We start from the raw sequence: 13,399 nt of genomic DNA on the forward strand, positions 1-13,399 counted from the left end.
GTATCTGATAAAATTAGTAGCCTTCTTTATTCAATAACTTAGGTAAAATCTGACAAATTGAAAAAAAATATTTTCTAATTTTCTAATCTTCCTTTTTAATTTCGACTTTAATTTACTTTTGCAATGGATGTAATGTATATTAAATGTATGTATATTAATGTATATTAAATATTAAACTTATCAAAAAGTATTCAACTAGTCCATTTTAGCTCATCCATTTAAAAGTAACGGATTTATCTACAATCTATAAGCTACAATTTATATCTACAATTTCTACAAATCCGTTACTTTAAAATTAAATAAAAATTTCTCACTCACCGGCACTGATGCGCAACAGCGGAGATTTGGTCTTGAGGCTACGTTGTCTGCAACATACAAATATAAAATCCAATTATAGCAGCAAAATATAATTAATATTTTGTGCGGAATATCTTATCCTTATGATATGTACAATACTAAAAAGCTCTATATAAATATGAAACAATTTTATAAACTATAAAAAAACTTTTTTCCAAATAAAGACTTTTATAGGATTTATGTAAAAATCTTTCTTTTAATTTTTTCTTGTTTGTGAGACTGAATTAATGAGCGTACGTAATTTTTAAAAATTGATATAAATAATAAATACTCACCCTTGGGTTGCTCCGCCGGTGCAGGATGCCTCTCCTAGGCCTCCTCCTCCTCTCAGGATGTCAGGGTCGCTACGTTGATCTGAACATACAAATAGGAGATGCAAATTGTAGTAATGCTCAAAATAATTAATATTTCCAAAAATTTATTATATGCATTGAATTTTATATTTGATGCATGTAATAATAAGCAGATTAATAAAATACTTTTATAAATTTTGAAAAAATCTACTAATAACTGTAATAATTTCATACAAAAGCTATTAGCTAAAAGTAGAAACTTTTACAAGATTATAGCTTTTATATATAAATATCTTTTTCTCTAATTTTCTCTTATTTAAATTATATAAGGAAAAAAATTAAATTACGCGATTAATTGCTTAATTTAAATTGCACGTTTGCAATTAATAATTAAATACAGTTAATAGATAATTAATATAAAAATAAAAAATTACTTACCACAGAGTTGCTCCACCAGTGCCCGATGCCTCTCCTAGGCCTCCTCCTCCTCTCAGGTAGATTCACACGCGCGATACTTTAAACGGCACTCCCGCACTTTTATTAAAAAATACTCCCGCACTTTTACGCGCGATACTTTAAACGAAACTCCCGCACTTTCGAATTTCGGCACGATCGAACCCCGTTTCACTCGAGAATCATACTGCGAGTCGACAAGTCGGGAATTCACGATTACTCCGAGCTAGGGTTAAGCGAGCAAAGGAAGAAGACGAAATCGATTGATGGAATCGACGCTCAATTCTTGTCCGCGCTTGTTCTCACCGAGGGCCGACTCGAACTTTATTAGGAACGATCACAGAGAACCACCAAGTTTCTATCATACAGACTGAAACTTACGCTTATCATAAGGCTGAGAGACGGGTCGAGAATGAAGATACCCAAGTCCTAAGTGTTCACAATTTAGATCACTTAGAAGATGAGAAATCAGCTTCTCTAGCGAGCGAAGATCGAACCTAATAAAACACAGCCAACTGTCCTCAATGCGATACAGTATAGCTGATAGACGGTACAAGATGAGGGAACGACGATTCAAAAATCGATCGAATTCTAACCGATTCAGGCCGAACCGTTCGTCGAAGCAGAGCGTGCCCCCAACAGCCAATTCTCGAACCGAAGTTCTTGATTAACCGCGCGATCGTCGCATCTATACTATGCACGATCATACGTTGCTACGCGGCCGGCATTCACCTCAGCCGCGATACTGAGGCGTTTTAACGTTGCGTCTCCATTAATATATTAAATTTATTAATACATAAATATTTATATAATATATATAACATTAATATTGTATTAACGTTACCTAATATTATATAAAATTAGTTATATTAATAGGGTATTAATATATTACCGATAGCAACGCTGAGAGATATCCCAGTTAGTCGGCAACGAAGTACGATCCTCGAATCGTGAAAACGGGATAGAAGTACGACGCGAAGACGCGACGACGCGAAAACGCGATTATGCGGTTACGCGACTCTCTCGTTGCTCGTACGCTCCGATGACGAGCAACAAGGCAACGCACTAAGTCCTCCACAGATGTGCGTGCCACATATGAGTCATTGTACGACTCGTGGCAATGCAGTATGGACACGCGACGACGCGAAAACCGTCCGCGGCACGATGACGGGACACGGGATCGGCGTCGCGACGCGAAAACCGTCCGCGACACGTTGACGGAACCGACGCCGCGAAAAGCCGTCCGCGGCACGATGACAGCATTAACGATACGACGAGCCGTCCGCGGCACGATGACAGCGACGACGGCGTTGGGTGCTTGGTTTCCCCTTCTCAGTAACCTCAGGAGGCCTTTAAGGCCCTTAAGGTACCATCCGGGTACTATGCCCTCCCACCACGCCAAGGTTACACCCTAGGAGGGTATTATACGTATATAATTTTGTAATATGATATATATCGTATTACAAAATTATATACATATAACGTGAGATTATTATATTTGAGAATAAGAAATGTAGAGAAAAATCATTAAAAAATTTTATTAATAATTTTCAACTTCTATCGTTTTGATTTTGAATAAATAAATTGCGTGAAATATTTACTTTGATATGTGTTGTTAAAAAAAATAAAAGAATATATAATAAATTACTCACTGTATACTGTTGCTCCGTACATCGCTCGATATCTTTCTAGGTCTTTTTTCCTCTCTTATTTATCCTTTGCTGTTTAATCGTAACACTCACAGCCACTTGCAAAAACACAATTAATTAAGGTTTATAATCGTATCACATACGATCGCAGAACACTTTCCAAGGCACTCACGATCGAGAAACAATTACACGAGATATACATTTTATTATATCACAAGAGAGTAATATAGAAGATACGATTCCCGCTTGACATTTATACAAGACCAAAATCATGCGTATTGTTACAAAAATAATATAGCAATCATTTAATTAATCATTATTTTATGATCGCATTTTAGAAAAAAAAATATCGGACAAAATATATTTGACTATAAGAATTAATTAAATAAATAATTATTATACGACCGATGATCAAAAGATCGTAACGAAATTCACAATTTTTATCCCTGTTAATTCGATTTTTATTCACACTAATGAATGATTAAGAATTTGAAAAAGATTTATATTTACAATTATTTATATCCGCAATATAGTTTCCTTTTTTTATTAAAAGTAAATCATTAATTGTAATAATCATAGATTATCATTTAGGAAAAGTATTTAAGAGTATGCGCAGTGTTTCGTACCACAACGTTACTGTTCGAGTGTCGCCGTACGAATAAGACCATGTATGTAAACATAAACAGGCAAAGGCCAAACACTATGTTATTAAAAAGTTGTTGCCGAAATATTTTACATCCTATCATATTATATGTATACGCGGTGTATTAAAGTGTATAAATTATATCTAATATTAAGATTAATTATTAATTAAACAATTGATGTATCACAAAGTCTTTCGTTATGTTAATTACTCAATTTTACGATTTAATTATTTAATTGCGCGATAATCTTAATTCGAACCGAAGGATAAAGCATTAGACGAAATATATTTAACTTTAAATATTTTTGAAGAAATAATTATTATTTATAGGATCGCAATAAAACAATAATTCATAATTTTGATTCCGATCTTGATTAAATATGTATATACATGACTTGAAATACGCGCTAAAAGAATTATCGTAGCAATATAATTACATTTAGTTAATATTAAATTATAATTATTATTTAATATAAGCAAAAGATAACTAATTATTAATCCTATCGAATTATGTTACGATACTTGTCGCGATCGCGTTTAGGAAATGAATTTAACGGAGCGTCTCTCGCACTGCTACCTTACTGTTTGAGTGTTGTCGCGCGAATGATAACACATAGGAAAGGAATTCGAGCGTCTCACCCCACTACAAATCTATTCAAGTGTCGCCGTTGATACGTAAACAATAGGCAATGTTTATGTTACCAAGGCCGTCATGTTATTGTTAATATCGCTGCCGAAATATTTTCCGTACTGTGACGTATATACAAACGGAATTATATTAAATTACACAGGAATTTTAAATTATAGATCAATTATTTGAATTAACAATTAATATATCACGTAATGCATGAATGAAACATTGCGTTACTAATACATGAATTCCTTTTCTATAAGAGCATCGTGCAAATTAGAAAATTCTGATTACCACCGAGTTTCACGGTTTTACTGTAGCTTGCGATTAAACTATTAACGCGCCAAAAAAAGTACATTTATAATCTATTCAGATTTTTTTATCTAAAAGTTGTCTTGATTTTTGTTAAAAATATTTTATAATTTTTTTTTTCTCATGACAACTTACGAGAAACACTCAGAATGGAACAAAAATTATTTAAGAAAAGCATTTCTTATTAAATAACTATTTTGAAATGTCAAACACGTTTTATAATTTTTAGTAATATATATTTTACATACGTATGTTATCCTTAAAGATATGGTAATTTTATTTCTTTTTGTCGCCAAAGGATACAAATAAGTTTTGAAGATATTACACCACGTATACAAAAATACAATTTTTTTTTCAACACATGCTATCAATCTAAGAGCATGCTTTTCGCAAAACTTGATAATTATTCGTCTGACTCACATTCTCACACGATAATAAAACGCGCGAAATAATACATTGCGCGTCCTAACACGATTCGACGCGATCGATGATAATCGATAGATAATACCAATCAATAATTTAAGTTATTCAATTATTACATTATCAACGTAGATTCATTCGGCATTCCCGACACTTATCGCGCGTGACACTGCGTAAAAGTTCGAGATGATGCGCCATCATGGCGGACGCGCGGGCGCGCCGATATTTGGCGCGCAAATATTGTAAACGAGCGCGATCGCTTATATCAATAAAATTCGCGGCAACGAAATCTCTCGATGCTTTTCGATGTATCTCGATGCTTCTCGATAACCCAAATGCTGAACGACCTCACCGAACTAACATACATCGCGAAATATCTACATAGAAACCGTTGCTTCGACGGAGCGTGGAATGCATCGATTACGCATACCGAGATACGCGGTTAATTGCGGTTAATCGTGAGATCGCACAAATTATCAATGCTAAGATGATTACCTGTTTCTAAAATTGACATCCTCGATGTTCGTCCAAATAGGAAATTCGTCCAGGACGGATTAAAAAGACGCGAAAAGACGGAGCGATCGCGATTCGACTGCACATCGTCTTCAAGTAATGGTTTGGTTCAAAATTCAATCACGTGACCGCTAATTTCGCACGACTACGCGATACATAATTCCCTAGCGGTAACTGAACACATATTATATATGTATATATAATATTTCAAATACTGATTCAAATATTAATTGGATACAATTTATATATATTATAATTTCTCTCTATAATGTATATATGTACACTGTGGCTATGTTTTTCCTCTACATGTTTTCTTACACAAAATTGAAAATATTTGAAACATACTCGCACATCTAGATATTTGTGCACCATGACTGTTGATTAGGAATTTTAAATTATAAATCAATTATTAAATTTATGATATTAATATATCACGGAGCTCGTTAATTATTCGGATCTGCGTTTCGATTATTTTATTGCGCGTTCTCAATCATGTTTAAACCATCGAAAAGTCAAAACAATAAAGCATTGGACAAAATATATTTAATTTTTAAAGAATTTTATTTTTAAATATTTTTAAAGAAATAATTGTCAGAAAGAGAGACAGAGATAGAGGGAGAAAGAGAGAAAAAGAGAGAGAGGAGGAATATTAAATTATATAAGTATTTTAAATTATACATTAATTATTTATTAATCAATAGGTGTGTAGCACAAAGCTTTTTGTTAAGTTAATTACTTGATTCTACAGCGATTAGATTATTTAATTGCGCGTTCCTAATCATATTTAGATTTTCGAAGAATCAAACAATAAAATATCGGAAGAAATATATTTAACTTTATAATATTTAACTTTAAAATATTTAATTTAAATTTAATTTGAATTCACATTATATTTTAATAAATATTATTTAGAAAATAATTATTGCCTCTAAAGATAGCAACAAAACAATGATTTATTATTTGGGACTCTTGACATTATGTTTCCTGTATTTAGAATAAATGAAATAATATTTAATTAAAATTAAAGAAAAAATCGCGAAACTTATGTTAATTACTCGGATTTGCAATTAAACTATTTTTTTTATTGCGCGTTCTCGAATTCGAATCATATTTAAATTGTCGAAAAGAAAGATAAAGCATTGAACGAGTTATAATTGGATTTTAAATATTTAAAAAAAGAATATGATTATTATTTATAAAAAGAAAAGCTCGCGACGAACCAATAATTTATAATTTTGATTCCTGTCACTTCGATTCTTATATGTATACATCTCGCGCGAAATATGCGTCTCGAGATTTATGGTTGCGATATAATTACGTATTATTTAAGATAAAAGATAATTAATTATTTAACATATCAAATTATTTCTCTGATATTTATCGCGATCGCGTTTAGAAAAGGAATTTGACGGAGTGTCTCGCGCTCTATTACTTTACTGTTCGAGAGTTGCCGTGCGAATGTATAAGCCATAAGTAATACGTTGACAATAGCACAATGTTTACGCTTCCAAGGTCGAATATCATGTTAGGTATTGCGAATTTGTTGCCGAAATATTTCACATATTATAAACTATATATGCAAAATATTAAATTAAAATTATACAGTTATATAAATATTTTAAATTAATATAAGATAGTATAAGTATTTTAAATTATAGATCTCAATTATTTATTAAATGATTAATGTATCACGGAGCTATGATCGTTACATTAATTTTGATTTTGCAATTCGTTCGTTTTACAGAGCATATTCTTAATCAAAATTATATCTAAATCGTCAAATGATATAGTATCGTGAACAAAATATATCTGACTTTATGTATTGTAAAAGAAATAATTATTGCCTCTAAAGATCGCAACGAAACAATAATTTATAATTTAATTTCCTATTTAATTATTATTTGATTAAATAAATCTTTAATCCTTTAACTTCAATAAATAAATTACGAAATATACGATTCGAGAGCTATCTTCGTGATACATAATCTATATGTATTCACATATTATTTATAAATGTTAAATAATAATTAATTATATTATTGTAGCAAATAATTTTCTACCTACTAATCGCGATCGTGTCTAAAGAAGAAATTTGACGGAGCGTCTACTTTCGCACGACTACTTTCCTGCTCGAGTGTCGTGAATAATTACAGAGTCGAGGTACATAAATAATAGCGTGTTAATGTTTATGTCGCCAAGGCTGAATACCATGTTATTGTGTGTGTATATGTAATATTGTGTATATGTAAGATTCGTTGTCAAAAATTTTTACACATTATGACAAATTAATTTATGAAAAATTAAATAAATATTAAATTTTATATACAAAAATGTTTTAAATTAATTTATATATTTTAAAGATACATTTTTTTTGCTATTCCGACTTTTTATTTAAAGTTCTGGATAGCATCTCATAATATATAAAAAAATTCTAAATATTTTTATGCTCCAATCAATAATTCTTAATAAATAAAAAAAAAAATTATTTTAAAAAACTTTTATTAATGTGGTTAAATAGTATTATTTTTACTACAAAATATTTTTTTATATTTTGAATAATTTTCGAGATATATCGATAAAAGCAAAAAATCGCTACAGAAGGATGCTTTTATCCTTTAAAATCGTTTTCAGCTAGAAATTTCTTAAATTCATCTATTGACCCCTCCTCCTCCTATATGTCTATAAAGTTTCATCAAAATTATAATTTTCGCGAGATATTCTTGTGAGAGATACATTTGTCAGTTCAAATATTAAGTGCGTATGTAATTTTTATTTAATTGATTTTAAAAATTAAAGTTAACAGTAAATAATTATACGCACACATGCAAAAACAAATAACGCGCGCGTAGTGCGTTCCAGTACGTTAAAAATGTTTTTATAAAAATATTTTTGCAATATATAATCCTGAATTTTTTGCCTAAATAGCGAGCATTAAATAAAATGCCAATGGCACAACTACATATACGCATTGAAAAATCTATCGGACAGGTAAATACTTCAAACGGCGATCTACGCGAACGTATTGTTTAATTCCGATACTGACGTTTTATTATTTCGAGTAAAAGTTTGCAAGTGATGTGCTTTCACCGCTTATTTCCGTCAACGCGCGAAGAAAATAAGGCGCGCATAGAGCGTACGGTCGAGAATTGGAGAGCGACTAATAGGTGTCATTAGAAATTGCATGCTTTATCGTCACAAAGGAGAAAATCAAAGAATGACAGTCACTTTGAGCTCAGATGAACATGGATAAAAAGCGGCTTCACGCTTTGCCTGAAGCGCAACATGCGCCTCTAATATAAAAGTACGCTGAGATATCGTTGCAAAGTTACTTTATCTTCGAGCGTTGATGTTAACGTTTTGTTAGTATTTCAACTTACAATATACAGTATACATATTTTCATGCTTGTGCAAGATATTAAAAGCTTAAGATTTTGCAAAAAATAAAGAAAAATTCTGCTCGATAACTTTTTTAAGAATCACGAAAAAGGTTATTTTTAATTTAAGCGATTATAGAGATTTGTTTTTTTCTTTTTTGTGGAAGATTGTCTTATTGATTACGCGCACGTGTGTTATTGAGAAAAATGATAATTAATACCAAAGTGTTTGTGATTGTCGTATTGGTAATCTGCGGTACATATGCTCGCACCACCGATAATCGAGAATCTTACAAAGGAAGCAGTGATAAAAAATATGCCAGGTCAATGCTGGCTGAGATCGCGAAGGAACTTGTGCAAAGATCGACGACCAGCAGTCAGGTAATCAAAATTAGGTGTCATTAGGCAATGATTCCAAGCATTGGTCATTTTTTTATAATAGATAAATGTTAAACTACGTATATATATATATATACGTATAAATTAATATTGTTTTAATAATAATTAATATTAATAATCAATAATAATAATCAATATTAATTTTTTAATAATATCAATATAGTAAAATTAATAAAACAATTAGATTTATAGAACTGGATAAATAATAAAGAGAGTTCAAAAATATAAATATACAAATATACACATATATCACATAATAAATAAATAAATAAATAAATAAATAAATATATATATATATATATATATATATTTATTTATATTAAATATGCAATTATTATATTTTTAAAATATACAAATACATATGTAATAGTACATATTAAATATATAATTTGTGTAATATATAATTTTATGCATGTTCATTATGCGTTATGCATATAGATAATTTTACTTAAATATTATTTAATTTATTTTAAAGTTATTTTACCAGAATATTAATTAATAATATTATTTAATAATAAAAATTTGACGTAGAATTATATTAAGAATAATCTTGCAGGTATTAAATTTAAATCTCTCAAATCTGCTAATTCTTTTGGTGCTCAAAGCGGTTGTATTTGGCGCTGGTTATATAGGACAGCATGGCTATAAAGGACGCGAATTAGAAGATGGTAATTTCAACAATCGTTAATATTCATCCGAAAACATTTTCCGATAATATTGCATTGACAAAAATCGACTGCATGAGAAAATAATTGATATTTGATCGCGCTTTTTACTCTTGAAAAAATTTAGGAATAAAAAGTCGAAAAGGGAGAGAAGAAACGTATATGTTTCATAATTAAAAATTATTATATATATATATAAAGTTGTAATCACTTTTCTGATAATTTCAGAAAATATTGTGTCGGAGGGTGAACTCGCGCTAGCTCTTGGATATCTGATCGGTGATACTTGTTTGTACAGAGCAGCTTGCGAAGAACCACACATAGCGAGAGAGTATCTCGGTGCGGCTGAGATGCTCTTGCAAACAATGAAATTGATGCCGCAGTATGTATACAAAGTATTAAAAAATAATTTAAAATAATAAGAACATATTTTTCGATAAGTTAAATATTCTGTATCACATAGAAGTACGTTTTATCAAAGCGCAAAAATAACTAATAAAATTATTGGAAATTCTCTACATCAAAATTATGCCGTATATTTGAATTATTCTACATTGAATTATTCTCTCTATATTAATATTCATATATTTCACGGCTTTTTTGACATATGAATTATTTGCCATTCGGACGGATTTATTATTAATGAGATAAACTGAAAATTGAAAAATATTTTGATGCACATAACAATGCGAAAGAATTATTATTCATGAATATAAACAAATTCTAAAAAAATTTGAAATTGATTAATATATTTTGTTAAAATTAATATTTAGAAAATTTGTAAAAAATAAATGGCTTCTATTTATTCCCGTATTATTTAGAGTACACATAATTTTATATGATATTATCTAAAATCAATTTGAATAGAGAAAGAGAGATCGATTTGTTTGAAAATATTTGTAAACTCGAATGATTCCAACATTGCTACGAAATTAAAATACCGTGTAAAATTTTTATTTTTGCAGCAGCTTACCTGGTGCAGAATCTAACTACGAGAAGATGATGGTTGAATTGCGAAAGGCGATTGAATACGGCAATATCGAGCGATGTCCACCAGAATATAGCTGCAAAAAAGAAAACATAAATAATTTCTTGCAAAGCGAAAAAAGATAATGCAAACATTAATATCATATCTATAAAACACACTTTTCCATTTTCTTAGGTTGTTATATAAAAATTATGTTATAATTAAAGTTTATTAATAAATATTATTTTAGTATTACTAGAAAATTTTAAAAATTATATATGCCTTATTTTTTAGCACAATTGGAATGATAATCAATAACCAATAAGCTCAAAATGCTTTAGTTTCATACAGATATTCTCGTGCAAAAATGGAAAAAATATTGTTATAGTTTAAAAAAAAATAAAGATTATTTTTAAAATTATGTTGTGTATTTTATGTAATAATTTTTTTTTTTAATAGATAATATAATATTGTGTCCAAAGAGTATTAAAAGATAAATTTTTGCATGTTTTATTAATCATTGTCATCTGTTCAAAGAACATAAAAATATTTCTTGTTTGATATCACATAATTGCAATTTTCATATTTTAATATTAATATAATTTTAAAAAAAATAATTTTTTTTTTTAATTTTGCAATCGTAACGCAATAAAAATATATATCTCGTTCATTATTAACTAATGCATTAATATTATGTTATTTATTTAAAATATCTCTATTAGAAAAAAAATCATGTATTATTCTAGTTGAGATATTCTTAAATTATATAGTATTTTGGTCTTGAAAAGCGGAAAAAGAAAGAAAGAAAGAGAAAGAGAGAGAGAGAGAGAGAAATTCCTCTGAAATAATTTTAATCGATAATTGTATAAAATTCTTATCGTGCAATAAAACTGTTCAGTTTTACTCTACTATATATTAACTTTTAACTGTTTTAATTATTACACTCAACCTTGCATATCTGCCATACTAACTTGAGGAACGTACCATGAAGTGAAAAATAATCCAAATCCTTATTTATTCTACTCGTAAATCTCAATGATACGAAAACGTGATATGAGACGAAAAATTTGGAAACTCGTCATCATGACGTCATCCTTTAACTATACATACAAATAAATAAAAGCCAAATAAATATAAGTAAATATAAATAAATATAAATAAATATAAATCAAAGCGAAAATAACGTTCATATCTACCAATCTCTGCCACCAGATGACAGTGCATACACGCTTTTATCTAACCTATCCTGACAATCGCGCTGACCATTGCATTGCAAGTATCGCAAGCGCCGAGTTTGGCCGAGTCGTTTGATTTTCGCCTATTCACGTCGTAGACGTGTAAACAAAAATTTTCGTATCACAGCTAATAACGTTACTCTGTATATATCGTTTCTGAGAAATGAGTTCGATAGGCACAGGGGTGAGTATGCTGTGTATTACGCGAGATACCGTGTGTTACGATTGTGAAATGTAATGTTAAAATGTGACTGACATTGGAACTTAACCTTAATATTTCTTGCAGTATGACCTATCCGCTTCGCAATTTTCGCCAGACGGACGCGTATTTCAAGTGGAATACGCTCAGAAAGCCGTAGAAAATGGAGGGTGAGTTTATTTTATTTTTAATCAGCTTTTATAAAATATTGATTTAAATAGTACTGTCATACATTTTACTCTTACATGACAATTAATATTGTAATAGTTTAAATCAATTTTGTATAGAATATTTGATTAAATATTAATAAAAAAAAAAGTACACGTATCTATGTTTTATTTATGTATATATATGATTGTAATCTTGTTGCAGAACAGTTATTGGCTTACGAGGAAAAGACAGCGTAGTATTCGCTGTAGAAAAGATAGTGACATCAAAACTTTATGAAGTAGGTGCTAATAAACGGATATTCAATATAGATCAGCATGTTGGTATGGCTGTCTCTGGTATAATATCAGATGCAAGACAAATCGCAGAGACTGCAAGATCAGAAGCCGCGAGTTATAAAGCACAGTATGGAGTCGGTATTCCACTGAAGTATTTAAACGAAAGGGTATCTATGTACATGCACGCTTATACTTTGTATTCTGCTGTTCGTCCTTATGGTTGCTCCGTTCTACTCAGCGCTTATGAAAGTGACGGTCCAGCATTATATATGATAGATCCATCGGGAGTATCGTATGGTTACTATGGTTGTGCAGTAGGTGAGTGAAATACTGATGACAAAATTGGAGTACATAGAAAGAAATTTATATTTTATATATATATATATATATATGTTTTCATAGGTAAAGCAAAACAGTCGGCAAAAACAGAAATTGAAAAGTTAAAGTTACCAGAGATGTCGTCTAAGGATTTAGTTAAGGAAGCTGCTCGTATTATCTATCTTGTCCATGATGAATTGAAAGATAAACAGTTTGAATTGGAAATGAGTTGGGTTGGCGCCCATACCAATGGAAGGCACGAACGTGTACCAAACGATATAAAAACTGAGGCCGAGACGAAGGCACGGCAGGCAATGGCGGAAGATTCGGACAGCGATACCGAAGACATGTAAAATAATATTAGGAATACTGCCATTAAAATTCTTTGTATTGCAAATGAAAAAATTAAATATTAATATGCACCGATTCAAGATTTTAATGAAGTAAATAAAGAGTCCTTTATTTAAGAAAACGCCATTAATATGTTTGCGTGTTATTTAAAAATTTTATGCGATATATTAGAAA

At 30.1% G+C, this 13,399-nt stretch overlaps 2 protein-coding genes and 1 long non-coding RNA gene across 3 annotated transcripts; 2 read left to right on the forward strand and 1 right to left on the reverse strand.

Annotated features, from left to right (window-relative positions):
- Window positions 1–264: 264 nt before the first annotated feature.
- Window positions 265–1,763, reverse strand: LOC126857764 (uncharacterized). Its single transcript, XR_007688544.1, has 3 exons — window positions 1,089–1,763; window positions 633–711; window positions 265–365 (listed from the first exon to the last, which is right to left on the reverse strand). It is a non-coding gene; the product is annotated as an uncharacterized LOC126857764 (long non-coding RNA).
- A 6,844-nt stretch (window positions 1,764–8,607) lies between these two features.
- Window positions 8,608–11,079, forward strand: LOC126857753 (uncharacterized). The gene is made up of 4 exons (XM_050607474.1): window positions 8,608–9,026; window positions 9,601–9,712; window positions 9,938–10,091; window positions 10,675–11,079. Exons 1-4 carry the CDS (start codon window positions 8,853–8,855, stop codon window positions 10,820–10,822), a joined length of 588 nt encoding a protein of 195 aa, XP_050463431.1. The 5' UTR covers window positions 8,608–8,852; the 3' UTR covers window positions 10,823–11,079.
- Window positions 11,080–11,929: 850 nt separating this feature from the next.
- Window positions 11,930–13,346, forward strand: LOC126857749 (proteasome subunit alpha type-3). Its single transcript, XM_050607469.1, has 4 exons — window positions 11,930–12,095; window positions 12,198–12,280; window positions 12,483–12,874; window positions 12,959–13,346. Exons 1-4 carry the CDS (start codon window positions 12,075–12,077, stop codon window positions 13,225–13,227), a joined length of 765 nt encoding a protein of 254 aa, XP_050463426.1. The 5' UTR covers window positions 11,930–12,074; the 3' UTR covers window positions 13,228–13,346.
- Window positions 13,347–13,399: the final 53 nt, after the last annotated feature.

Source organism: Cataglyphis hispanica, chromosome 22, assembly GCF_021464435.1.
Source record: "Cataglyphis hispanica isolate Lineage 1 chromosome 22, ULB_Chis1_1.0, whole genome shotgun sequence".
Classification (NCBI taxonomy): Eukaryota; Metazoa; Arthropoda; class Insecta; order Hymenoptera; family Formicidae; genus Cataglyphis; species Cataglyphis hispanica.